This window comes from Poecilia mexicana, unplaced genomic scaffold (genome assembly GCF_051168715.1).
Source record: "Poecilia mexicana isolate PSO_F unplaced genomic scaffold, ASM5116871v1 scaffold_15, whole genome shotgun sequence".
Taxonomy (NCBI): domain Eukaryota; kingdom Metazoa; phylum Chordata; class Actinopteri; order Cyprinodontiformes; family Poeciliidae; genus Poecilia; species Poecilia mexicana.
This window is the reverse complement of record NW_028263384.1, coordinates 25,330,204-25,357,360: the sequence shown is the minus strand read 5'-3', so window position 1 is coordinate 25,357,360 and position 27,157 is coordinate 25,330,204. Positions and strand designations below refer to the sequence as shown.

Genomic DNA, 27,157 nt, shown 5'->3' with positions numbered 1-27,157 from the left:
TTTTTCATTATTTGAAGCACTGTGTCCTTTTTGTCATTTTCTGCAAATAAATACAACATTTTTGCTGTAGATTGTCGGTAGTTCATAGAATAAAAGAACGATGTTCATTCAACTCAAACTCAGACCTATAAAGATTAAAATCTGACAAACTGATCATTTAAAGTGGTCTCTTATTATTTTCCAGAGCTGCACATTTAAGTTTGCGATTGCGATGTGAAAAGGTTTAAAACATTTTGCAATACTGTTCTTAGCAACACATATTTCCTTGCAGGAGAGACTTTATGGAGAGAACAATGTCCTCTAATGCGCATTGTTTTCTCCTCATACTGGAATAAAGCACAGGCAGGTTTAAACCTGCTTTCTCTGCTTTGTAGCTCAAACAGCAGATGCATTACCTCATGTTGTCTTTGACCTTAGGCTTCTAACAAGTTAAAAATAATGCTGATCGTTTGTTTTTTGTGTGTTTAACGATGGATTCAGTGTGGGCCTGACATGGCATGCACCGCTGTATTTTAGGATTCTCTCCTAAAATACGCAGAGGATTATTTTTTTCTGTACTGATAGTGATCCGAAGCTAAATCCCAACCTTATCTGTACTGAAACTTGACCAAGGGGCCGATCATGCCTTTGTGATGACATAAAGGGAGTGGAAAAGTACAGACCCCCCTGTTTCTGCCATGCATATTCTCTCCTCCACCACAGCTATCATCCTCCTTTTATGCGGGTAGCCTCGGTGACATCACCCTTCCAAAAAGTCTTCCAAGTCGTATTTACTCTCTCCAAAAAGAGGAGGGTATCTAACAAAGCAATCACTGACTGGGGTTTGTGGTGAGGGAGCATCGGGGTTTCATTATCATCTTGGGAGGCTATGGTATCTGCTGGCTTTGACATCCTGTCCTCTAAGGTGAGCGTGTTTGACGTGCAGACAGATCCAGGCTGAGGTTTAAATGTTGGGCTGTGGATGTGGGGAAAGCAGCGTCAGTGTGTGGAGGAAGAGGAGGAGGACTGCAGGGTAAACAGCATAAGGAAGGTGTTACAGTAGCGTAATCCAACTGAGCTGGCAGAGAGGGAACACCTGGTTCAAATCTAATCACACAGTCACTCTGAAGAAACAAATTTGCATCCTTTTAAAATGTTTACATAGCAAATAAGAAAACAAAATCAAGGTAATTTAATTTTATTACCATTACCATTTTTCAAACTAACTCCAGAAATGGAGCTGCAGTTGATCTCTCTGGGCGCTCAAGTGATGTACTGATCCACTATTTTCACGTCTGATACCGATACTGATATCTGAGGTTTAGTATCAGTCGATCAAGTATCAGCGATATTTTTTTTTCTCATCATTACATTCGAAACTAAGCTCTTTTCATTTTTTGTTTAAATCATTTTATTTAATCATAAATATTTGAAGAATTGTTAATTATCTTACCTGCTACTATTTTAGAATAAAAAAAACTCTTAATCTTTATTAATTTTATTTTAGTAAGATTATTGAAATTTTGTTTCAAAGTAACAAAAAACTCTCAATTCGGTTTTAAAGTTAAATAAATGCTATTTTAAAAGAATAAATGTTTCTCAATATTCATTCAGCAAAAATGTGAGAGAAATGTCAGAAAGACAACATACATACATATACATATATATATATATATACATACATATACATATATATATATATATATATATATATATATATATATATATATATATATGTCCACTACTTATGATACTAATTTAACAAATTATGTTAAGATCAAACTCTCCCTGCACTGCTTTTCCACTAATCCCAGATGGGGTTGCAAAAGTGACCAGATGATTGACCAGAAGAGGAAAACGTTGTTTCTCCAGCCAGCTCTGAGTCTGCTTTGTTCAGGAGGTACAAACCATTTAATGCGTCAGGTTTCTGACACAACTTAACTAATTTCTTTGAGAATATTGATGTAGTAAGACTACACTATTAAAAATACGTGAGCCGCTCTGGGGTCGTGTGTTGGCTTCGGATGCCAAACAGCTGGTGAGGGCATGGACATGCAGATTTGTACCATCACAATATGGATGTGGAAACATTATTATAATGTACATTTAGACTGGCCATAGGCTTACCCTAAACTCATCTCCATGTTGCTGCAACTTTCACTGATGTTCTTTTAGAAGTAAAACAACCTCAAAATGAAACTGAAGCAGTTTGCACAAAGTGAAACTTCTAAGTCTGCAAAACAAAGCTAGCTTACACCATTAAAACACTTTGCGCTTCTGAGGCAGACGCTTAATTCTTATTTTCCATGCACAGCAAATGTTGCGTGGTCAAGGCAGGAAGAGTTAATTTAACAGTGTACGCAATTAGCATTTCACCGAAATCGAGGTAGTCGCACACTGCGTAACCACTAAACACATAAACTGCTTTCGCAAAGAGTCGCTTGCCTACCAACGAAGGAAAATGCCATTTTGAAGTTCGCCAAACCTCATGAACTCCACCCATTCTCTGTGAGTAACTTCCCAGGGTGTGCAGAGTGTTTCTCTGATTTCAAGCTGCAGCACATAAAACTCTTCTTTAGATGACTTCATCATGAAACCAGAGCTCATTTAGAAGCGTTGTTAACCATGATGACTGTGACTGTCGAATGGAGTCCTGCTGAGAAAGTGCTGTCTCACTGCTGGCTGGATGTGCTTCCTAAATAAACACCACGTGAACACAGAGGAGATCAGGAAAAAAAAAAAAAGGGGGGAATGAATGTTTCGATATTCTATGATTTCACTACATTAACAGAGACTCAAAACAGTATTCACATCGGGCTTTTGGTTACAACCATAAACCTTCATGTATTTTAATATGATTTGACGTGATACACCAAGACAAGGAAGAAAGAAAATGATTCATGATTTGGAATCGACCCCCCTTTACTCTGATGCCCCTTAAATGGAATCGATTACAAACACTTGCCTTGTTATCTGTAAATAAGGCCTCGAGAGTTTTTCAGAAGCCAAAATCTCGAAACAAACACATCAGGGATAAAGTTGTGGAGATTTGGGTTGTAAAACAATATCTCAATCTTTGAGCACAGAGCACTGTTCATCCATCATCTGGAAATATAAAGAGAATGACGAGGAGAGCATTAATCAAAGGAGGAGCAGAGATCCAAGGCTTAGGAGAATCTATTTGTTGTACGCTGTGTCATATTTAATATATACAGCATTTTTATGTATGTCAATGGTAACATCATTACTTTATTATGCTATAAAATGCCACTATATGCCTGGAAAATACATAATACTTCCCCTTTAACACCACTTTGCGTTGGTCTATGACCACAAAATCCCAATGAAGTTTAAGGTATTATGACTTTTTTCAAGGAATTGCAAGTCAAGTGTTGTTGGAAAAAGGGAATACAATAGCTGCTTGTACTGCTGCGAGAGTCTTCAAGGCAGGTGCAGAGGTCAAGTCAGAGGGCAGCGGTGTGAAGAGTGAGAGCTCCTTTTAAGGGAAGAGGCAGATTTCCCCCTCTGCTCCCTGCAAATATTTTCTCTGCTGTTTGCCCTCTTAATCCCCCTCAGCCCCCCTGATACTGTCAGGAGCAAACCACCTCTGTTATTTCAATCAGTCAGCCCAACATTTGCTCTCCGAAACCCCAGCGACCGTAAAGGAGTGGCGGGTTTCATCATCTGCTCGGCTGCTCCAGCAGAAAACACTCCACACTTGTGGTGCCAAAGCTGCTCTGCTCCGTTCAGCTGTGACCTGTGAGACAACTGCTCCTTTCTGATGGGGGTGGAAGGAGTGGAGCCTGGGGTTGAGTCCGTCACTAATAGACTGACTGAGCTGCCATGAGCCTCTGAAGCTCGTCCTCCTCTTTGGTGTCTTTTCTTGCGTACAAGCAGCACAACACCTTGGGGCAAAGCTTGCTCATCAAAGAGGAGGTAAGGGAGAGGCAGCGTGGGAGTGAGTGCGGGTGATTCGGTCGAGGACATTACCTCATGGAGGATAAGCGGAGACTGAAGAGGTCTAACAGAGGTAACAGCCCTTGACTCCATTGCTCTCTGCCGCTTATCGGAGCAGCTTTTCTGCTCGGGTTCAGAGGGAAGTTTTGACAGCCAGGCTTTACAGCTCCCTGATCTGTCACTCCTGACGGAGAGAGAAAGAGAGAGAGAAGGACAGGCAGAGTGACGAAGTGGTGACTTCATCCGTTCTCCTAACAAGCCCTTCTCTCTCCCCCTCCTTTTCCGAGCTTCCCTTTTTCTCTTTTTGTTCCCTCCCAATACTTCAGCGCAGCACGCTCAGGCAGCATGCCAGTGTTCATCTTGCTGCGCTCCCTGGTCATCAGGCTCCTCAGCAGCAGACTGGCAGGCTCTCTGGCTCAGTTCCTCAGGAGAAGCCTCTCAACCGGCGCTGCCCACCTTGGCACGGCGTTGAGGCACATCTGGGACCGCGTTCGATCCCAGGAGTCAAAGGAAGCCGTCCTGGGCTGCGTCCTGTGCATTCTCAACATGCACAAGAAGGTGGAGAACTGATCTCACTCACTCTTCACTTTCTGAGCAAGAGACTGGACAGTTGTTTAGGGGACATAAGTGAGTTTTCTATATATATATATTTTTTTACCAGGATGTCTGAGAGTATTGTAAGGAAGGTGCAGCCCTTCACCATTGGAACCAGGCTCTCTGTTCCTTCTGTAACTAAATGCCAGGAGTTTCCACAGAGTTATCTGCCCAGTGAGGCTCTGGATAATTGCGTTTTACAGCGCAACCTGAACTCGCTCTACCTCAGCACATCCCAGGTCTGTGCACATGGCTCCCGTCTCGTTTTACCGACCGTCGACCAGACGGCCCCCGTCAAAATCCAGCCGGAGCACGTGGCAGCGGAGGACCACCTCAACCAGAACATCGCCTCTCCTTCTGCCGTCTCCAGATCCATCAAGAAGATCACCATCTCTGGGAGCAAAGACCAATCAGACTCCAAGACAGCGCTGGGACCGGTCACATGCTCCACGTCTGGAAACAACAACAACAACAACAACATCAGCAGCAACAGCAACAGCAGCAGCAGCAGCAGCACTCCAGATCAACATCTGCCAAAAATCGTGGAGGTTAGCTGCAAAAATAAACCCAACTCTCAATTTAAGGTACAAAATACATTATCACTTGTTTTTATTGATATTTTATATATTCAAAAAGTATATTTTTAGTTGTAAGCACAAAATTTAAATTAATTTAAGTTCAGTTAATTTAATTTAGGGCAAAAGCAAAAATAAAAATCAGAGAATGTATTATGCATCTATTCTATTTTGTAAAAGCAGAATGGATATTTATCCAAAATAAAACAAACAAAAATGTTTAGGACTTAATTTCTTAAAATATTAACAAATAAATAAATAATGCTGCTGATTATGGTGATAATGATGAGGGATTATTATTTTTTTAATAAATATTGGATTATGTCAAAAATAAAAAAAATTTCAGTACAACACAACAGTGAAAAATGGCAATTTATTAAAATGAATAGGAAAAATGCTAAAAATTGTGGGCTACAATTAATCTTAATTAAATAATTGTTTGCTAAATTAACACAATAATAATAATATAACTATAATAAGAATAATGCTGATGATAATAATAATAATTATTATTAAATTAATAGCAATAATAAAAATTAAATAAATGCAAATTATTATTATCATTATTATTACTATTATGAACCACTAAGTAAGAAAGTAACAAACTGACCAACTAACAATATAAAACTACAGACAGTTTTATAGTCTGTAGTTTTATTTACTCTCGTATAAAACACTTATGCAACATGAGTGTAACACAGTTTGTGTTTTATTATCTACTGAAACATCTTATTGTTTATTTAAATCTTTTAGGTTTTACTCAGCAAAGACGGAAGTGATGAATTTCTGCCTGTGCAGGAACAAACTTGGGAAAAACTAAATGGAGAGAAATCAGTCGAGGTAAGATCCTAACTTGACGGCTATTTTTAAGCGAACACATGTTAGAAAAGCGCTAATTTCTGTTAGCTGAGTGAAAAGTTGTAACAACAAATAAATTCTGGGCTCCCAAGTGATTATTTGTACCAAAGGAAAGTTACATTTTTAGCAGATTTTTCTAAGTAAAATAAATAAATAAAATACGACAAAGACTCACCCACCAATAAAAAGACATAAAAAAAATGGCCATGGACTTTTAGTGCTTTTGCTAACCTGAAATATGTTACTAAATTAAATCTCATGGAGATGAAATATAAACATTTCATCTCTGATCAAGTTGTAGTTTAATATCCATTAACATTTATAAAAGAAATGTTTGCAAAGAATTTGGCCCATCGAAGTGGCGTTAAAGTGCATGTAAAGTATGAAGAGCTCAGCAGATCTGGAAGAGGCAGGGCTTACTGGAAAACATGAAGTCAGGGAAGATGTTAACAAAAGAAAAACCTCACTGAGGTGTTAAAATAACATGCCTCCTCAGCTCTGGCTTCATTTCTCTCTAATCTGACACATCATTTTGTTTTCTCTCAACAAAACTGGCTTGTTTTTCCTCCACCCACATGTTGTAAACAACAGAGAAATTGCTTGTAGCAAAAATATTTTTGGTATATTCACCTTCAGAGGTGAATACTTTACATGAAACTGACCCGGATCTGTTGGTTCCTGCTTCCTTCTCGTGCCCAGATGTTTCCTGAGGGGAGAGGAGGAACGCCCCTCCGTTACTGTAACTGTGCCAGCCGCGCTCATTTCACTTTGGATGGTGCTGACAGTAGGGCTTTGTTAGGTGGGAACTTGGGAACAACCCAACACATGCTGTGATATCTTCAGGACCAAATGGATCCTAAATAGAGTTTGATCTGAGCGCAGAGGGGATTCTTAGCGTTGGTCAGCTTAGTTTACTGTGAACTATGGATGACTTAGACTGTGCTACTGGGGGCACTCAAACCTTATTAACTGGACTGCAAATATGTAATAAAAAAAAAAAAAAAACTTGGTTGGCGTGCCATTCCCATCTGTGCACTTTTAAAACCCTTGGAAAAAGATTCCTGGGCAGGGATAATGTTTGGGAGCAAATGTCCAAATTAGGTCGTCAGAGTAACAGCGTTGGGAAAACTTTTTATGAGTTACAAATTGTACAGTCATCAACTCGTTTAAGATCATAAATTTCTTTTAAAAAGGAAACTTATTGACTGATTTAAAATTCCTTTAAATACGTTTTTTTAAACCGGAAAAAATTAAAAGTTGCTGCTTCTTGATAAAGTTTGACAATAAAACACCAACACAAGCTCAGAGGTGGCTCTAGGTTAATTTGTTGGTCTATCAATTTGTACATCTAATTAAATTTTGCTGTCATTTCCTGCCTGTAACCAACCCCTTTCGTATTAATAAGCTTAAACCATGTTCTTACTTTTCCTTGTATTTAAGCGTTTTTATCAATTAACAAACAATGCATGGTACACCATGTCCTACGCAGAAAGTCAGGAATAAAACAATTAAAACTGTAAGGAAATATAGAAGAGGCAAATTTAAATGAGCCATTTCTGAACGGTTAAATTGTCTCTCAGAGTTCACTATTGGTTGCCCCCTGCTGGCCTGGAGGTCTAATGCGTGCGTGCTTTACTTCAGAAGGTATAATTACAGCAAATAAAAATTTACAGATGTAATTAGACACAGGTATTAAAACTAGAGAAACAGCGGTATTTACTTGCCCTGGTTTTTACCTTCTTCTGTGCATTTTGTGGTCACACAGATTTCAGCACCTGAGCTGCAGAAAAAAGAGCTTGAGAGGAGAGAAAGTCATCAGCAGGACGAAGCGCTGGCAGCTGCTAAATCCCACGGTGAATGCTTCACTCAACGAAACTTTCTCTTCAACAAAGAAGCACTGCAGGTAAAACAGGCAAAGCAAACACACAATGTGAATGTTTATTCTGCACTGTAAAGCTGTGTAAGAGGCGCCTATACATGAAATGAAGTTCATGAATGAAACCCTTTTTAGTAGCTTATCAGGACTTTTAATCTCCTTTGATGGATAGAAAGCGCAGTAAATTCATCTCCGAAACATGAAGTAATGCTGCTGAGATGAAATCAGAAAGGAAGCTGCCTTCTGCGTGACCCTCCAGTGGGAACAAACTATGTCCTGGTTCTTATTTTGTCTCAAGAACTGTGTGAGCTGTGTTCAGCAGGGGGAGGGAGAGGGGAGGGGAAGCCGCCACAACCAATTATTTAGGGATGAGATCATTGTTTGGCTCCGTCTCTTCACGCCTATGGCTGAGAGAAACTCAGCCAAGCAGCGCAACTGGTTGTGTTATCTCATCGCAGCGTCCCCTCCGGAGCACACGCAGACGTTTTCATGGAGTTTAACAGAGCGACATTTTGTCCATGCAGTCGCGTTTGTCATCAAAATCTCTGTCGAACAAGCGATACGCAGTAAACTCCCGAAAACAGGAATTTCATTTCGGATGTGTCCGCTGAAACAAACATGGGACATGTGGCTGTGCTGAAAGTAGCTTCACATTGTTAAATTTAACAGTCTTAGTAAAAAAAAAAAAAAAAAAAAAGTATAGCTCTCTAAAATATTTTTGATAATTGGTGTTTTTGAGTGCTATTGTTTTTGAAAATGTTTTAGTGCTCTGCTGCTCTGAAAGCGGAAGTGAGATTTCCATTCAGAGACGTTTAAAGGCCCCTAATGGTTCATGCTACAAGGGAAAAGCAGGTCGCCTAATGGAGAGACGTTTCTTTTTCTGCAGCTGCTCTGCAAAACATCTCGCCTTTCACCATTTACTGTTTTATGATAGAAAAAGTGGAGAAAAAAACTTAATCTCCCACTTTATTTCAAGCCAAGCTGTGTTCCTTTTTGAGAGGTGAAACATAGTGATAGACGATTTTAAGGGGTGAAGATTTAACTTGTTGAAAGGGGATTTTTTTTTCTGTCCACTGCAACAACGATACCTTGCCAAACAAAGATCTCCAACAGTTTATTTTCTAAAACCAGCCCTTGAAAATTAAGCACTTTCCAAAGAGTTATTAAAACATGGAGCTATAGAGATTATCTCTGAAGGTGGAGCTCAGATCTGGGAATGACGTCACACCTGAGTTGAGGACTATAGGGATTTAGTAATTGTTTGTGGCTGCTGGCATTTCTCTCCAGTCTATGCATTCAAAAATGTGAAAGAGCATGTTCACAGTTTGAAGCTATACAGCTCAAAGTGCGTTTTTGATTTAATGTAATGCAACCCAACATGAAAAATGATGAAACCATATATTCTTTATATGAGTGGCAGCTTTGACCAAGGAATATGTTGCACAACAATTAGTAAATCAACTTACACTCGTTCATCTCAGGTGTGATGCAATCGTCAGACATGAGCTCAATCTGCAGAAAGAAACATTGATCCACATGGACCAGAACACTGAAACAGTTTTATGGACTATTCCTCATCTGTCTTGCTTTGTCCTGACTGTATTTTCACCAAGTTTAAAATTTAAGCTGAAGACTCGAGAGACGGAGTAAATTATGTCTGAAAAAAAACAAACAATAGTTACATTGGTTTTGAAAGAGAGTTTGGTTAATAAAATGTGCAAATACTTCAGATGTCCTCTAAAAATGCACATAGTTTCCTATATTAATAATTCAAACATCAAATTAACTTTTATGCATGGTGAGGTATTTCAGCTGCAAGCTGCATTTTCCGTAGAATATTTTTGATTTACTATCCATAACTAGGTTTTCCTCAAATAACTTCCACAAGAAAACTTGTGAATTGGTGAATCCATTAATACTAAACCGTTTGGCCCTATTTCGTTTTAATGTTAACCTCCATTTGATACTCTTTGAGCAAATCACTTCATATCAGTAAAATCAACTATTGCATGCCATTTCATCTCCCTCAGCTTCAACAAAGTATTTCAGGAGGTTTGGAGATAAATAATGATAAAAAAAAATGCTTAAATCTAATGTAAAATACGACACCAGAAAAGTTTATTTCAACACATTTAGTTTAAAGTAAAAATGTGTGTGAATCAATACACAGTTCCTACGAAATTTCCAGTGGCATACTTCTCATTGTACCTGAAAAGTTTTGGAAAAAAAACAACCACAAACTACAAAAATATGAAATGGTGGATCGAGCCAAAATGGCCTCATCAGTCTTCATGACAAAATAGGATTTTCCAGATTCAAAGTTTGAAATAGAATAAGAATCATTCCTTTTATAGGAATTTTAACAGGAAAAATTTAAGCTTCTGAATCAGCCAGACAGGGCTGTTGTGCTGTGTACATATTAAGTGATGAAAGTTTTTGTGTAAATCTATTATCTCCTTAGTAGTTTCACAAATAATGCTATTGAGAACCTTCTTTTTGTATTTCAACACGTAAAGCAGAGAGAAATAGATTTTTATTGGCTTGTGTTATGACTTGTAGTTTGCATAAGAACAATTATCAAATCCCACGAGTTTTCTCATTTCTATCCAGAGCTTTTTCTTTTGAACTGTTGACATTATTTTTTAGCCATCTAGTGGTGCAATATTGCATTATATCATATTAGAAACCAGGAAACATTTCACAAACAGAGAACAAAACATGTGGAGTCATGTAACCATTTTCCAAAGTTTTCATTCTGATTAAAGGCTTTTCAGGAGGATTTATTTCAGTGGTGATTATTTAAAGTTGACATTTTTGTTTCCATTTCTTGTGACTAGAACAAACCCTAATTGCACATTTTGATAAACAGACCATTGTTGTGGTGAGTGGACAGGAAGAAACAAACGAATCATAGACTTCCTGCATGAGGTCATTATAATGCCATGGGAGCCATTGTGAGCAGATATGGGCAAGCCTGTTGTGTGAGGCTGCTTTCCCTCTTCTTAACCCAGCAATATGTCTGCAGCCTGGGGGTTGGAGCGCTTCGGAAAGTTAATGACCCCCTTTCTCTGGGGAAGAGTAACATCACTCTTTAAGCACGACCCAAAAGTGGCTCAATCGTGTGTTCACCCTCGATGTATTTTATAGATTTAGAAGTCGGGTTAAAGTTCTCTCTTTTTTTTTTCTTTTTCTTTTTTTTACCCTTCTCCATAAAATGTTTTGATGTGACGTTGTTATGACTTAGTTGTGGCTTGAACCTTTATTTGACACTCTGCAGTATATGAGGTTCTTCTGATTTTATCGCTGTTATCCCTCATGTGGGATCATTCTGACAGGAGCAAGAATCTAACCCGATTTATTGGACTTTTTTTGTGTCTGTTTCAGACGTATGTGGCTCATTGACTTCCATGCCATGTTCTCTTTAAGAAAACAAATGCACTCCTTCAGACATTTCACATTTTGGCCACCTTGTTTGGCGGCCTTCTTACTTCATGCGAAGTGCTGATGGAAAAGGCAGCTTTTCAAGACAAAGCCTTATGCAACCGAGTCCGAGCTCCAGCCAAGACAAACCTCCGCTCCACATAGCATGACATTGGAGAACACGAGGCTGTTTTTCATGTTCCCAAACCGTCATAACACTGTAGGGTAGAGTAAAAATATACCACAGTCACTTAATAATGGGATACAATGATAAAAAAGAAACGTAAAATTGAATCCCGGTGTGATGATAAATGAGCGACTACACGAGCTGTAATGAACATCTGAAACAGTTTGTGTCTTTTTTGGTGATGCAGGCAGAAGCGTGGATGAAAAGCAAACTCCAGGACCTGAAAGACGGATGTAACGTTCAGCATCGGCCCCTGCATGACTGGGAGGAAGCCTCGCAGACGCTTCACAGAGACCTGAAAGACTTCGAGAACACCCTGATTCAGCTCAACCAGGTCACAAACCCGCTGCGCACTCATGATTTAAATTTCAAATATGTAGATGTATGTGATGGTGATCTGATTAAATATATTAAGATGGCATAAATTAATGATTACATTTTGTCACATTACGTTCACAAACTTCATTGTATTTTATAAGGACTTTATCTCATAGACAGACACAAAGTAGCACAGTTAATAAGATTAAGGAAAGTTATTTGTTACACATAAAAACCTGAGAAACACAGCTTGCCTCTGTATTCAGTCCTTTTTACTCTGGCAGGGTTAAATAAAAGCAGTTGCCATCAGAAGTCAGTTAAAGCACCAGATTGTATCAAACTGTAATTATTATTCTTTGAAGTTCATAAATTAAGCTTTCTAATTAAATCTCAGATTTAAATGTTAAATTATTTCAAATCTTTGAATTTATTTATGCTTTATCCAGTTCAGATATACAGCCAGATCTACAACTGGATGGTTTATATTAAAGTATAACCAGATTTGAAAGTGCCATAAATTTAACTCACAATCCGTAGTTGGACTTGAATATTTTTGCTTTCTGACATAATCCAGATTAACAGGGAAACATTTATCCAGATTTGTAGAGCTAGTTGGGATGAATCTTTGAAGATTTAGTGTAATTGCAGGAGAAACGTTTTTGTTTTAAAGCTGTGAAAACATTGAAATAGTTTTTCAAGACACTTTGTATACATATCCACCTTTACTATTCTAGATCAAAATGATGTTTGGAAAGTTTGAATTGTCGTAATAATTCTTCCTTAACCAACAAATCCAGACAACTGGTAGAACAACTGGTAGAGTTAACCGTGTTATTTGTCCAGCTGCCTCCAGCTCAAATGAACCGAGTCTTATTTCTCTAAAGCTGGGTGAACAGCTGATCTGCAAGCTGAACCCAACGTCCGACCTGGTGAAGAAGCAGCTCAGTCAGCTCAGGGAACAGTGGCAAACCCTGAAGCAGACGGCCGCAAATCAGACCCACGCTCTGGGTGGAGCCAGGAGCCTGCAGGAATTCGACAGGAAGGTGGACAAACTGGAAGCTTGGATTAAAGAGAAGGTAAGCAGCCATGTTTTCTAAAACTAAAATATTAATTTATTTATTCATTTATTCATATGGAGAGAAAATAGTCTCAAAATACCTGTGCATGTGTAACACTGGATTTGTAATCCGTGTAAGCATCTTTGTGTGTAACTTTGGACTGTTGTATCTGTGAAACATAATTTGTAAACCGTAAAAAGAAAATTTTTACGGTGACAAGCACAGTGACAAACGTTCAGAGGATGAAAACAAAAACACTATAGACTCCGAGGAAAAATCAGATGACCCAGCTTTCCACCAGCATTTAAATGCCACATTTACGCACGAATCCGAGGCGGTTTGTAAGCGTGAAACGAGTCTCAAAAATCCTCATGGACTCGTAACCAGGTGTCTGTGTGCATCAGGCGACTTGTGCGTACTTATTTAACATTTGTAGGTGTAAGAGAAGGTTTGAATTCAATATTATCAGATTTGTGAGGCTGAAGTTAAAAAATGTGTGTGTAGAAATTTAACGATTGTAGAAATTGTAATTGTGTGTGTGTGTACTTTTATTTTGTATTCGTAATTTCTTCATATTCGTGTCACATGCATTTGACCACATATTTACAAGTCCCTGGAGTTACAAATTTAGTTTTTCCAGTTTACAAATCATGTTTCACAGATACAACTCACAGAGATGCTTACACCACGGATTACAAATCTAGTATTACACACACACACACACACACACACACACACACACACACACACACACACACACACAGAGAGATATTTTGAGACTGTTTTCACTCCATAGTTAGACAACCTGATCAACAGTTGTCAAGATAATTAGTACTCAAGTGGCTCTTCCTTATACAGGAAATATACTCGCCATCCTGAAGACATTTCCTTCTTTCTCTTTTATTTTTTGAACATGCATACTCACCGTTTAAAACATCTGCCTGTCATTACAAAAAACAAACCATGGAGTAAATTCTAGGTCAGTGTTTATCGCTCTGTTCCTGACTGCGTCAGGCACAAGGGAGAGAGGAATGGATGATGAATCTGTGGGATTGTAATGAAGGAGATTAATTGTGAAATCTATAAAACATTCATTCCCCACTTCATCATTCAGGATTAAAGTATTTCATATTCATTTTGAATGCAATATCCAGCTTAGTTGGGATGCATTTGATGCCTTTATTGATGCATTTGAACTATTATTTTTCAAGAAAAAGTAATAATTCAACCTCAGTGATTTTGAGCCCACATGTTCTTTTTAGAGATCAACAACATTTCACCAAATTTTCAAGTTGAAAATACAGATGAACCACAAAAATAAAATAAATTTTGGGGGGAGAGAGTTTAAAATATGTCCCATCTTTGCCTGCTCAACAATGAACATTTTAATAAAACTAAACAATAGTCTGATTATAAAAACCGCTTCTCACATTTACTCAATCAAAAGGGTCTGTTCTCCATTGTCTTGGGCAAGAAGGTGTCGGTGTCTCTTTCTTTGAAAACATTTGATATATTTAGTGCTCAAGTCTGTTTCTGTGTAAAGACCTGGTATATTTTTGGTTTTATGAAGCTTAAAGAGAAAACAACTAAGAAGATCTTAATGCGTCAGTAAAAGTACCGCCTTAAAATATTTTTGAAAAAGTGTCCGTTTGCAAAGAACTGTGGTTTCAAATTTGAACAAAATCCCTCCAGTGGCCTCTAATGAACTCCACGCTGCACTTTGGAGCCCCTTCCTTGAAGCTAATGTAACATCCATGCCTGTGGGATGACCGAATGCGAAGCTCTGACCAGAACTCTGTTTTATATCTTCCTTGTTGCATAAGTAATGTTTTTTTTTTTTTTTTTTTTGCCACTGTGCGTCTGAAAATAAATGATTGTTGGGTTTCTTGCAAAAACCACTTCTATAAACAGTAACTTTCTGTGTGACAGAAGGAAGAGGAGCAGTCTCTGGTGAGTGTCCTGGGGGAAAATGTTGACAAAATGCAGCTCACCAGGAGAATTCTTGATCTCAAACAGGTCAGCCTTGTAAAAATGGATTTAAAACAATGCATAACTTACACTGACAAAAGCTTTGTACCAGTTAAACAATGCATTCCCAGATGGTAACAGCCTTATTTATCAGTGTCCCCTCTCTGATTGTAAACAGACTTTCAGGACATTCAGGAAGGGAAACTAAAGTCTCTGCTCTTTTTGCAACAGGATGAGCAGCTCCACAGAAACCTGCATGAGGAGATCAACAACTTGGCCCTGAAGCTGGAGAAACTGGGGAAGGCAGATGGCAAAAACATCACCATCAGGAAGAAACACGTCAATAAAATGTATGCTCTGTGCTTTACGCGAAACGTAAATGCTTCATGTAACATCTCCAGGCTGAAACCACAAGGCGTAATGTTCTTCATGCAGGTGGCTGAAGGTCCAGTCGTACCTGAAAAACTACCACGAGAACCTTCAGGTCGCACTGGAGATATCGTCTTTTTACCAGCAGGCTGATAATACTCTGGATGCTATAAACAACATGGTAAAGTGACAGAAAGCCCAATACTAAATCATAATTATGTTCTGAGAGCTTCTTATTAACTCTCTGTAGATGTTTCAAAAATTGGCATTAAGGCAGAATCAAAACAGAGGCAGATACAAATGTTCGTTTCAAGGATTTTTACTTGATCGAGGAGAAGTACTAGAGCAGTTTATCGAACTTCTAACTAACAAAGGAAATTATCTTGCTTATATACACGCCTGCGCGCATTGCACACATGTAATGGGAATATTTTAGATTAGAGGACTAAAGTCTCAACGAGATCTAGAGAAACTCATACATGCGTTTATCTGTAGTCGCATCGATTACTGCTATAATGCCTTCGCAGGTCTGCCTACAAAAATCAGACAGCTGCAGCTGGTCCAGAACGCTGCTGCTGTCGTTCTGACTAAAACCAGGAAGATAGAGCACATAACACGAGTTCTAAAGTCCCTGCACTGGCTCCCTGTAGCTCAGAGAATACACTTAAAATACTGTTAGTTTATAAACCACTGAACGTCTTAGCACCACAATACATTAAAGATCTGCTGTTGTTGTATCAACCTTCCAGACCTCTCGGGTCTTCTAGCTCTGCATCCCCAGAACCAGAACCAAACATAGAGAAGCAGCATTCAGCTTCTATGCACCACAGATCTGAAACAAACCTCCAGAAAACAGTTGAAACATTGAGTTCCTTTATATCTGACTACAAACCCAGCGGTTTAAAGTTGCTTTTGAAACGTAGTCATGAATCATTAATCAATAATCTGATGTGTAATAATGGTAAAATGTCATGTTGTTGACTGTGTGTTTTATGACTTTCTATTTTAGCATTTTTATGATGTAAAGCACTTTGAAAAGGCACTATGCAAATAAAACCTGATTGATTAATTTTTGCAACCCGGAAAAACCACCTAGAAACTCCGAGTTTCCATTTCCAACAAGAAATAAACTTATGAGTTTAGTCTTTCTACATGATATAAATACTGCAATGTGTATTTTTCACACCAACCGTCAATGTGTCACATTATTCTGAAATCATACAAAGTTCTGGAAATATGAGGTCAATAAACAAGAAATATAAGACAAAGCAGAAATAATGCCATCAATAAATGCAACAAGTTTAAAAGCAAAATACAAGATAAGTAAAAAAGTAATAATCCAATGATGATAACTGTGACATATTTTCCCAACAGCGGAGAAGCATGCCTGCATCCAAAGACCTGGACACCTTTGGCGACAGAGAAATCCGCGACATTGCCGGTCAAATCATGGTAAGAACAGAGTTTTTCCCATCCTGCATGCTGCTCCAGAAGCCGTCTCCGCCTAACTGCAGGCCTGTGTTCGGTAGATGCTGGATGTGAGCGTGTCTCAGCTGCCCAAACTGCACCCCGGCCTGGCTGCCGGCGTCACAAAGAAGCAGGCCGAAGTGAAAGACTGCTGGGCGCTCCTCCAGAGGGATCTAAGGTACGTCACCGGTGAGGATGAAGTGTGTTCTACACGTTGGGGTGAAAAGCTGCAAACGTCTGTAATGATCTGGAAGATGGATCTACGTGAAAGACGCATTACGTCAACTCTGCTGCACTGATTTGCTTTGTTCTCACCATTAAAACAGTGACATCATCTCAGTCGGTCAATTTGCTGAATCTGAGATGAAAAAAAAACATTAACAAGAATATTTTGTAACTTTATGGAGTCATTATTTGTTTGTTTAATAGCGTACAGTTTGTATCCAGACTGTTACATCACTGGGAGTTTTACGCTATCAGAAAAAAAAAAAAATCTCCAACAAGTAATAATGACTCTCTTTGTTTTGTTTTTCAGCAATGTCAGCTGGATTTTGTTACAGTGGCGCTGCATGTACAATAAGCTAATATTCTTTAGAAGTAGTAGCAGTTTGTCTTAGCGTTAGATAAATGAATCTGTTGTTTATAGCAGAAGGAAACATTGCAAGAAGTGTTATTTTATTCTGGAACAAAAAACGTTACATTGACAAAATGGACACAGTGATTGATTGGGATTGCTTATGGAGGGAAAGGACGTGCAAGTGAAGAGAAGGAAAAGAAAAAAGCAAAATCAAAAGAAATAAAAGGAAACTAAAGTGAAAAACAGAAGCAACTAGCTGAGCCTTCATTGCAAATGTGCACAAAACTTTAATGTTATTCCGCTAATATACCCCCCCCCCCACAAGTTTGCAATTGCAATGTTTCAAGAAACACAATTCAAATCACACGTGAATAAATTTGTTCATGCAATAAGCCTTTAAAAACACGATCTTCCAACTACTTCCTGTCGTCGTCTTCTTTGTGGTTTGTGCCAGTGGCAACATCAAGTTGTTGATCATGTGACTCATGTGATGTGAAAAACAGTTTTTGCAAAATAAACCAATGTCGATACTTCCAAAAAAATCCACCTTGTGCCAAAACCTTTTACTGTCGAAACTGTCGTATTTCCATTAAGCGAATTTATTTTTAAAACGTCAAATTGCTCAATTGTATGGCCAATGGAAACAGCTACTGACAAGAAAGGGAACCAATCCAAAGGAATGTGAACAAAGGAAATAAAATGTGACAAATGTGAAGAAAAGGAGCAAATGAGTGTAAAAGAAACAAAGTGAAGGAAAGGAAAATAACAAGTTACTTCTTATGTAAAAAAGCAGACGTGTCCAGATTCCTGACATCCAAACATTTCTCAGACCCAGCCTCCCATGAGAGTAGCCTATCTTTTGCTCCCAACTCTACATCATTTCAGCTGTTCTATCAGCTCTAGTTTTAACTATTTAAGTGGAATAAAACAAACAGTGGTAGAAAACCTCAGAGCCTTAACTGGAGTTCAGCGCTGGTCTCTGAGGTCCAGCTGTCAGCGCCAAAGTAACCTCCTGCTCCGCCTGCAGGAGCGACAGGACGACAGACTCCCTCTCCGGCTCCACTTTCACCAGGGAAGACGCTGACCTCCTGACTCCAGCGCGAGAAGCCCAATGCATCATGGGATCTGAGACACATGGGATCATGGGAAAAGAGGTGAAGGAGGAGCAGAACCGTCTGAAAGGCAGCAGAGTGAGTAGTGGCGGGAGATAAGATCTGTGGCTGCAGTAAATGACTCACTTTGTCTTTTTGTTTGGAAAATGCCGGATTTACAGCTTAGTCAAGGTTTTTCCAAAATAAAGTCCGACAAATGAGCCAGGCTGCGACTTCTGGTTTTGGCAACAAACACGCTGCTGGTTTTCCATCCCTTCCAGCAGCTTAATTGCACTTAAAAGCACCTTGTGATGTTCCAGTTTAGAGCCATCCCTTCGTCACATACAGTCAGAACAGATTCCTCTTCTGGCTCTGAAACTCCTGCATGTTGGAGAGCACCATATAATTTTACTTGGTTTCTGCTAGCCTTATCCTTAATCTGACAAATAAAATCCAAGTCTGGGGTTGTCTCTGATGCTGCTGCCCTGTGAAAGTCATAGGAAGAGCTTTTAGGATGTTGTTTATCCTGGCACAGGATTTCTTTAAGTTTCCACTGAAAATATAAAGTTCTGTACAGTCAAACAGAGTGCCAGGGTAAATAGGTCTTTCTATTGAGCTCCAAATCCTATTTAAATTTGACTGTATATCCATTATGTCATAAATACAGTCATTTATTTATGCCATATGAATAAAATGTCTGGGATTCACTGCTGGGTTGCTTTTTGAGCATGAGGTTTCTCAAAGCTTTATTGAACATGTGCATGCTCCTACAGTAACCCAAGAGCTGCTCATAAACCTACAAGGAAATACTCTTGGCTTCTTTTGAAAAAATAAGCATCGGAAAACGATGTGGTATGTCAAAAACCAGTAATTATGTGTATTTTTAGTCTTTTACGTTCGCGATTTGAGCTACTTAGAAGAAAAGGAAAGAGACCCTTTGGACAAAGCTAACCAGAAGCGCGCTTCTAAAGTTTGGCAGATGTTCGTTTCATTTTGTCATGAGAGAAAATATCTAGTAGACGGTGGAAGAATTGTTGATTTCAGTTTGGGCATGTACTGGTCCGACTGGTCCGGCTCCAGTCTTCCCTTAACTGGGAGATGGGATCTGCTGGGATGCATTATCTGTGTTCCTATTTATGGAAGAGATTGTAAAAAAACATTCTTAATAAAGCCCTGTGTTGTCAAAATCCAACGCCATCACTGTAAACAGGTGCAGGTGAAGAAGTTTTTGAATTGTATGATTTTATTTTATTTATCATCCATGAAACATGTTCCTAGCAGGGTTCCACTGTGCAGACAGGAAAAATATGAAATGTGTGTTGGGGTTATGTGAGTATTGTACAGATCTGGATAAGTATGGAAAGATATTTGTTTACAGACTCTATTCTCCATCACATTTTTTAAATTGGATACATCTACCCATAATTCTATCTGTTTCTCTGTCTTTTCTTGTCCATCCATCCCTATTTATGCTTTTTAGTAGGGTTGGGCATTTATCGTATCGTTTATCATTTATCGAGATACATTTCTTATTAGATTTTGATATGTCATGATAAATTCCAATAAATATTTGAAAATCCTTTAAACTGTCTGTATTTTTAGGATTGTTATTTTCGCTATTTTTCTATATCTTCTTATCTATAAGTACCAGTAAATTTTTAAATATTATTAAATCTAGCTACAGTGTGCATTTAAGTAACACAAACCAGACTTCTTTATGTGACTGGAGTCTTAAAGAAGCATATTATAAATGGGTATCTTTTGTGTTTGTGAGGCTAATTGCTGCACCATTCAGTCACAGCTGTTCAGTCACATAAAAAATAAGAAATAAATATTTCCTCTTATCACTTTTATCTATATCACGATAGTATCATAAAATATTGGGACACAACTTTAAGTCCATATCACCCATCCCTACTTTTCAGGTATTCTGTATGACGTTACAATTTATTGTTAGCCTAGTATCAGTGTGTGCAGTCATCAGTATCTCAGAGGAACTGCTTGGAATGTGATATTTCTTGGTTGTTTATAATCCAAGTGTGAGGAATTCACACTTCAAGTGCCAACAAAAGATGCAGCCTGCTGGATGGCGCTACAGATGCCCACACCTCACACAGATGGTGGATTTTAAGATGCCAAAGGTGACAGAGATAAAGAGGACGGAGGGAAATGTGGATTTATCATGACTGACATTGTCATCGCATGACTTTCTCTCACGGTTCAGCCCAAATATCCGTGATGTTTTTCACATAGATTGGTCTCTCTTGAAAGATGAATGGTAAACTGCCCCAGTCTTATCGTCTCTGTACCTATGAGAACATGCCTCACTCAGTAGTCCATACATCTTTGTCTTTGTGTTAGCGGTAGTTACGGCCTCTTGTTTCTGGAGGTAAACATGGCTATCGTCTGTTTCTCCGACTAATTGCGGCCAGATGCTGCGGCTGCAGACCAGATGGGCTCGGCGCAAAATGATAGTTCTTGGCTGACATCACCTCGGAGCGCAGGACGGTTAGACACTCTGAGGTGGAAAGGATCAGCAGAATACAGATAAGAAACCTTACAGAGAGAGGAAATGGTGAGCTATAATGAGACATGATTAGGTTTACTGTTGCATATCAGTATTAATACCACAATGATATAATCACTTGTTTTTGAGCAAAAGCCACTACGAACAAGGAAAGAGAGAAGCAACCATGTTGCTTTGAGAAACTGATAGTTAATATCAAATAAATGGAATAATTTCTTAGTTCTCTGCAAATAAATGGCCTGATTACATCCTGTAGTGATATATATATATATATATATATATATACAATTGAATATATACAATATACAATATTCAATTGTAATATATATATATATATATATATATATTATAATTGAATATTTAATACAATTTCATATTTATACATTACAGCATAGTTAGCTTTGATTGATTGAAAAAATATTTTTTAAATTTCACATTACTCAAAACCCTTGCCTTCAAATATATATATATATATATATATATGTATATAAAAAAGATTTAAATTACAAGCCAAAGACAGTTTACTAATATAAATCTGTGAACATGACAAAAAATATAACAAATAAATAATAAGACAAAGTCATTAATTGTTTTTTGATATGGTTGTTTTTAGAACAGATTGTAAAAAAAGGCAATGATGGCGACCAACTATGTTCACTGAAGGTGCATTAGACAGGAACAAATCATGAATTTAAGTCTCAATTTGTTTGGTTTTATGAGATTAAATGATCAATATATTCTGAAAAGGATATTTAGATCAAAATAGTTACAGTTTAGGTCTCATACAATAAGTCATTTGCATCTTGAAATCGAGGAAAGGTGATGTGGCCAATAAAATTACTGTGAAATGATTTGTCTATTTTATTTGATAACATTGGAGCTCATGTGAAAAATAAAAATCTGCAATGCATTTTAAAATAATTTAGTTAATTTAAAACCATATGGTTCATGCAAGAATTTAAAAATACGCTCAGGCCCAAACCTCCCAATCAAATAAAAATCATTCTAGAATTAGAAGTGCATTTTACTTTATGTATATCCATCAGTAATCAATATTAGCCATAAAAAATATATATTTAAAAAAGATAGCCAATGGTGAATGTGCAAATAATTTAAAAGACAATAAGAGGCAGTTCGATGGATTGGTTCTTATTGCCGTCACTCACAGAAATAAGGTTCTTGGTTCAAAATTAGGAATTAGCTCCAAAGTAATAAACCACATCCTGCCACAACAGCTTGTTTCAACAGAACTGACTAGAAGTGAAAAGAAGCATGTTTGTATAAGTCAAAATTGCTCCCAGAGCACTTAGTAAAAAATTTTAGATTGTCAGTTTTAGGTTTTCTTCTGCTCCAACAATAAGTCCGCTCTGAACTAGAGAAACATGGAGGTCTCATTAAAAAGTCCAGTGGAGATCCCTGGTCAACCTAAGCACACAGAGATGGCTGTAAAAGTGGTTCAGTGGCTGGTGATGTCTTCCTGCATGTAGAGGCGGTAACCACGGCACTGACCTTGTTCAAAACTCGGCTGCACAGCTGTAACAGTGACCGGTTATGGAAATCGCTTAATGCTGAATAAACACAGCTGCGTGTTTCACAAGATGAACACGATCTGTTTCATCTGCAGTGTCTCTTTTACATCATCACAGCGCATGTTTGCTAATTTGGTTTCATTCATAATATAATTTCATTCAAAAATGGCAAACAGGGGAGCCCTGCAGAGGATAGAGAGGGAAGCTAATAAAGATCAATAGAGCAACAATTATTTCTTAATGTACTGTTTGAGAGATTTGTTTTCCTGCACAGCCTTCAGCAACGTTATGAAATTTACTTTAGCAATCAGAAACACTTCTTTGAAACTGAAAGAGAATATAATATTCCTGCTAGCAGCCGTGGAAAAGTAATTTCCCCCTTTGTTTTTTATGTTTTAATCACTCTTAATGTTCCAGGTAAAATGTTCAGATAAAAATAACCCCAGTAAACACAAAATGTTGTTTACATGTTGTGACCTAATTAATGAAAGGGGAATATCTATCCAAACAACTGGTCAACAACTATATGGATGTGTTTGTTTTAACTGGAAGTAAGTTTTTGCATCTCAGTGGAGAAAATTTGACCCATTCTTGTTTGCAGAATTGTGTTAATTCAGCTAGACTGGAGGATTTTGGGGCATCAGCATCTAGACTTTTGGAACCAGACTTTGACTATGTCACTTCAAAACTTTTTTTAAACATTCAGAGATGGACTTCTCAAGTGTGTTTGCCCAAACATTCTCCCTCAGGAATTTGTTGTAGAGAGCAGTTTTTATTGCTCTGGCACTTAAATGTTCTTCTAAAATATATTTAGTCTTATACTAGATGTAACTGGACAAACACTTTCCAAAAAGTTTCACTTTTGTCTCATCAGTCCACAGAACGTCATCGTAAAAGTCGAGGGTCATCAGGATGTTTTAGATAAATGAGTCGTGTTCCTTACGCAATAGGAAAAGCTTCGTCATTGTTCTATGATTCCTACCTAAGAGGATAATGACTCTCCCTTTGGGCCCAAAGCCCTGGAAATGGTTTTATAAAACTTTCCAGACTGGCAGAGATGTAAATTATTTTTGTTTCATGAATTTTTTTAATCAGGTTTTGCTCTTTGAGATTTTCTGGTAACAGAAAGTTTGACTCTTTTGTCCACAGAGTATCGTTGACGACCACAGTCAAACTCGGAGCAGCCAGCAAGACGAGCAACAATCAGTGAACCACAGCTCTTCACCAGAGGGAAATGACTCACTCGGCGTAAACGAAGCCGTCAGCAGACATGAACTAAGGTGACTGTTGTGCTTGACTTCTCTCTTGATGACACAAGGAAATGTCTTTATGTGAAGTTAACCATAAGTGGAGTCACACATCTGTGTTTTCTTTGCAGCAGAAAGCCGAGAGAGGAGCCCAGGCTTCCCTCCGGCCACCGGGGCCACCCACAGCTTCACCTGCAGCTCCAGAAGTTCACTTTGTCTGCAGACAAGGTGATCAGATTTCTCTCAGATGCAGCTAAAAATGTATTTCTGCAACTGCCTTCATACAAATCCCAACACTATATAATTACTGCTTCTACGCATCAGAGCTGATTGCACAGTTTTTTGATTAGTTGTCATGCATGCATAAAATGAGACTGTTGATTTAGAAAGTGCTCTAATCTTAGATTCTTGCCACAGCTAATATTTATTTTGCTCACTGGAAATGTGAAATATATTCAAATTGATTGGTTGACAACCAGTTACAGCGAAACATGATTATCGGACAGCTAGAATGAAATGTCACAAAAAATGTAGAACTAAGAAACACCAGAGACAAACATAAGCAGCAAAGAAACACCAACTTTTCACCATAAGCCAAATAAATAATGCTAGAAAGATAATTAATTTACTATGAAATCAAAATAATGCTGAAAACAAGATTAAACTTTTAAGACACCAAGATGATCATAAGAAAATAAGACAACTTTAAATAAGAAGGTTGTACTAAAAGAATGACTCCTCACTATAAATCATACTTTTAAGAACCTACAGATGGCCTTTCTCAGAATATCTGAAACAGACCAGATAAATAGATTGGATTAAAGTCATTGATACTTTTAATACAGTAAAAGCACGTTAAAATAAATTCTAATACATGTCATAATCTGGTTTGTAAAAACCCAAATGTAGAGCGAGACGGTCATAAAAGTGTTCAGATTTCTTAATGACAAAGTTGAAACACAGGGAGAGAGGGACATGCAGTGGAGAATAACAGGGGGATTCAGATCAGCAAAACAAGAAAAAGAAAAGAGAACTGCAAACACAAAGAGAACTGAGCAAGACACAGAGGAGTGACAAACCAAGGGAAAGACGTACACGGATACAAAACAAGCTAAAATTCACAGGAAGAAGAAAACAAGAAGTAAAAAAACTTCCTTTTAGGAATAAATCTAAATTGCCAGAATCAGATGACAATAAAGACAAAGAAACGTAAGAGGCAATACTTTTCAAACACAAACAATAAAGAAAGCCAATCCCCAGTGTCTCGTGATTGAAGTAGCCAATGCAGAGCTCCATGTTAGTCATTTCCAGCACTAAACCTATCAGTAGGAAGCTTTATTTCTCTGTAATGTTTGCAGGACAGTCATCCAGTCGTCTATATATTTGTCCTTGCTGATGACTATTTCCAGCCGTCACTGGGCAAGAGACAAGGTACACTGTGGAAAGGTCGCTAGTCCATCAGAGCCACACAACTCACACCTAAGGGCAAATTAGAGTCATGTTTTTAAGCCAGAGTGGTATAAAAGTGAAAAAGACAAAAAAAAAAAAACCCATCATAGTAACTGTTTTCTGTTTTTGGTAGCCAAGTTACAGGTTGTGCGTGTCTTTTTTTTTGACACCATCCAACCCTCTTCTCTCTGCTTTCCTCCTCAGACTTTGTCCTGGCTGAAAGACAACGTTTCCGTGGCAACACAGGTGTGTTTGATAGCGAGCTCCGAGGGTCTGGAGGCCGCCAGAAGGTGTCAACAGGCCCTCGAACAAGAAATCCTCAACAACAGAGCCAGGATAGAGGTGGTCAAAAGGGTAAACGGAGGCATTTTAACGCCTGAGCAGCCGCTGCTGAATGGCAACGTGCAGAATCTTTGCAGATCTTTAGTCGACGTTCTGACATCTGGTGTGAGAAGGTTTCTGAGTTATCACCTGCACTCATGTGTTGAAAACGCCTTCCTCAGGAGGGTCACGGGCTGGTCCGTGCACAGCACCCAGGCAGCGCGAGGATTGAGGAGTTCCTCAGCCAGCTGGAAGTCCTGTGGGAAGAACTGAGGAGGAGGCACCAGAGGAATGCTGTGTTTCTGCAGGCCTCGGAGAAGCTGGGCTTCAGAGTGAGATTCATTTTTTAAATAATTCTTGAACAGATTGTTCTCTGAGGTCATACTGTTCTAGGAAGATTTACCGTCAGGACAGATTATTCTGGATCGGTTCTACCACCGTTTGGTGCTGATTCAGAGAGGTATGATAACAACTAGGGATCCAAGTTGTGACCCAAGATTAATGAGCTAGTCTAAAATTTATACAGATCATCAGTCAACTAAATTAATTGATGAGCGAACTTTTTTTTTACCTTCTTTTAAATTTTAACATTATTTTGTTTCAACTGATAGTTTCTCACATTTATTAAACTGAGACATATTTATGAAATAGAACAAAACAGGAACCTTTTAGGCTGCTGAATAAAAAAATAAAAGTTGAAAAGAATAATGCAGGTCGGCTGAAATGACGCTATAAGTTATATTGCTAACCCAAGGAGCTTGTCGGGTGTTTTTATGTTATAACAGAACCGCATAAAGAGCATTTTGCATCCTAACCGGATTCTTTTTTGGACCGTTTCTCTTTCTCGTTCTGGTATGGCCGCCATCTTTATCCCTGCTTCAACTGACTCTGTTTAAGTATGATTAGCGGCGCCCTCTGCTGGATGGCAGCCAGAGTGCAACAATAAAGCAAGGTCAAAGCACACATTATTAACAAATCAATTGGAACTAATTTTATTTTAATAAACATTTATCAACCATTAGTCGGAATTCAATTAATTGCTCGCATTCCTATTTACAACCGTTTATAAAGTACACTGAAAAATTATAGTTACTGCTTGAACTTTTTTCAGGTTTTGTGAGGTTCCAACCACAAATTTGCATGTTTTCATAGGATTCAGCACAAGTATATAAATTGAAACACAGGTTTCCGACTTACTTAGAAAATAAACCTGAAAAGTGTGGCATACATCTCTATCCAGCCCCCATTCTCTTGAGCCAACACTTTGTGGCATTTATCAATAATGCAAATCTTGTCTGAAATTTTTAACAGTTCTTCTCTGCAAAATACCTTGAGCTGAATGGAGACCATCTTTAAACAGGGATTCCCCATTGGATCTAAGTCTGAACTTTGACTGGACCATTTTGAACACACGCTTCATTCTGATTCTTTCCATTGTATTTCTGGGTTGCGTCACACGTTTCTGGGCCCCAGTCTTTAGTCTGTTAGAGCTTCTAGCAGGTTTTCTTCAAGTATTGCCTTCTATTAAGCTCTGTTTATTTTTTCTATATTTAATGAAAGGTTACATGTAAGTTAGCTTTGCTTTATTTCAGACATCCTAAGATGTTTGCACTAGAAAATAGAAAATACTTGGTAAGATTTTGAGTTTTTGCAGCTCTGGTTTTCATGGTTCTGTTTGTTCACTAAACCTCTGCGGCTTTCACAAGACAGCTGCCTGGATATGGTTTAATTGCACACTAATGGACTTTTTTACTCGGTAATTTGTGATTTTATTTAAGGGCAGGAAATTA

At 38.3% G+C, this 27,157-nt stretch overlaps 2 protein-coding genes across 6 annotated transcripts in view; both read left to right on the top strand.

The window, feature by feature from the left end:
- Positions 1-2,312: 2,312 nt before the first annotated feature.
- Positions 2,313-4,506, top strand: LOC148155372 (protein myomixer). Its single transcript, XM_088013041.1, has one exon. It carries the CDS (start codon positions 4,282-4,284, stop codon positions 4,504-4,506), a length of 225 nt encoding a protein of 74 aa, XP_087869167.1. The 5' UTR covers positions 2,313-4,281.
- Positions 4,507-4,598: 92 nt separating this feature from the next.
- Positions 4,599-27,157, top strand: part of mymx (myomixer) — a 41,515-nt gene continuing 18,956 nt past the window's right edge. For 3 of the 5 annotated variants that reach the window (XM_088013039.1, XM_088013036.1, XM_015002305.2), the window contains exons 1-15: positions 4,599-5,114; positions 5,859-5,945; positions 7,729-7,866; positions 11,634-11,780; positions 12,649-12,840; positions 14,752-14,838; positions 15,022-15,140; positions 15,226-15,340; positions 16,534-16,611; positions 16,689-16,804; positions 18,231-18,393; positions 23,500-23,630; positions 23,729-23,825; positions 25,251-25,400; positions 25,550-25,699. In XM_088013039.1, the coding sequence (XP_087869165.1) occupies positions 4,599-5,114; positions 5,859-5,945; positions 7,729-7,866; positions 11,634-11,780; positions 12,649-12,840; positions 14,752-14,838; positions 15,022-15,140; positions 15,226-15,340; positions 16,534-16,611; positions 16,689-16,804; positions 18,231-18,393; positions 23,500-23,630; positions 23,729-23,825; positions 25,251-25,400; positions 25,550-25,699 (2,286 nt within the window). The other 2 variants (XM_088013038.1, XM_088013040.1) reach the window with 2 other exon arrangements.

What these genes read in the sequence shown, in the direction of transcription:
- LOC148155372 (XM_088013041.1), top strand. Translation starts at nt 4,282, where the DNA reads ATGCCAGTGTTCATCTTGCTGCGCTCCCTGGTCATCAGGCTCCTCAGC.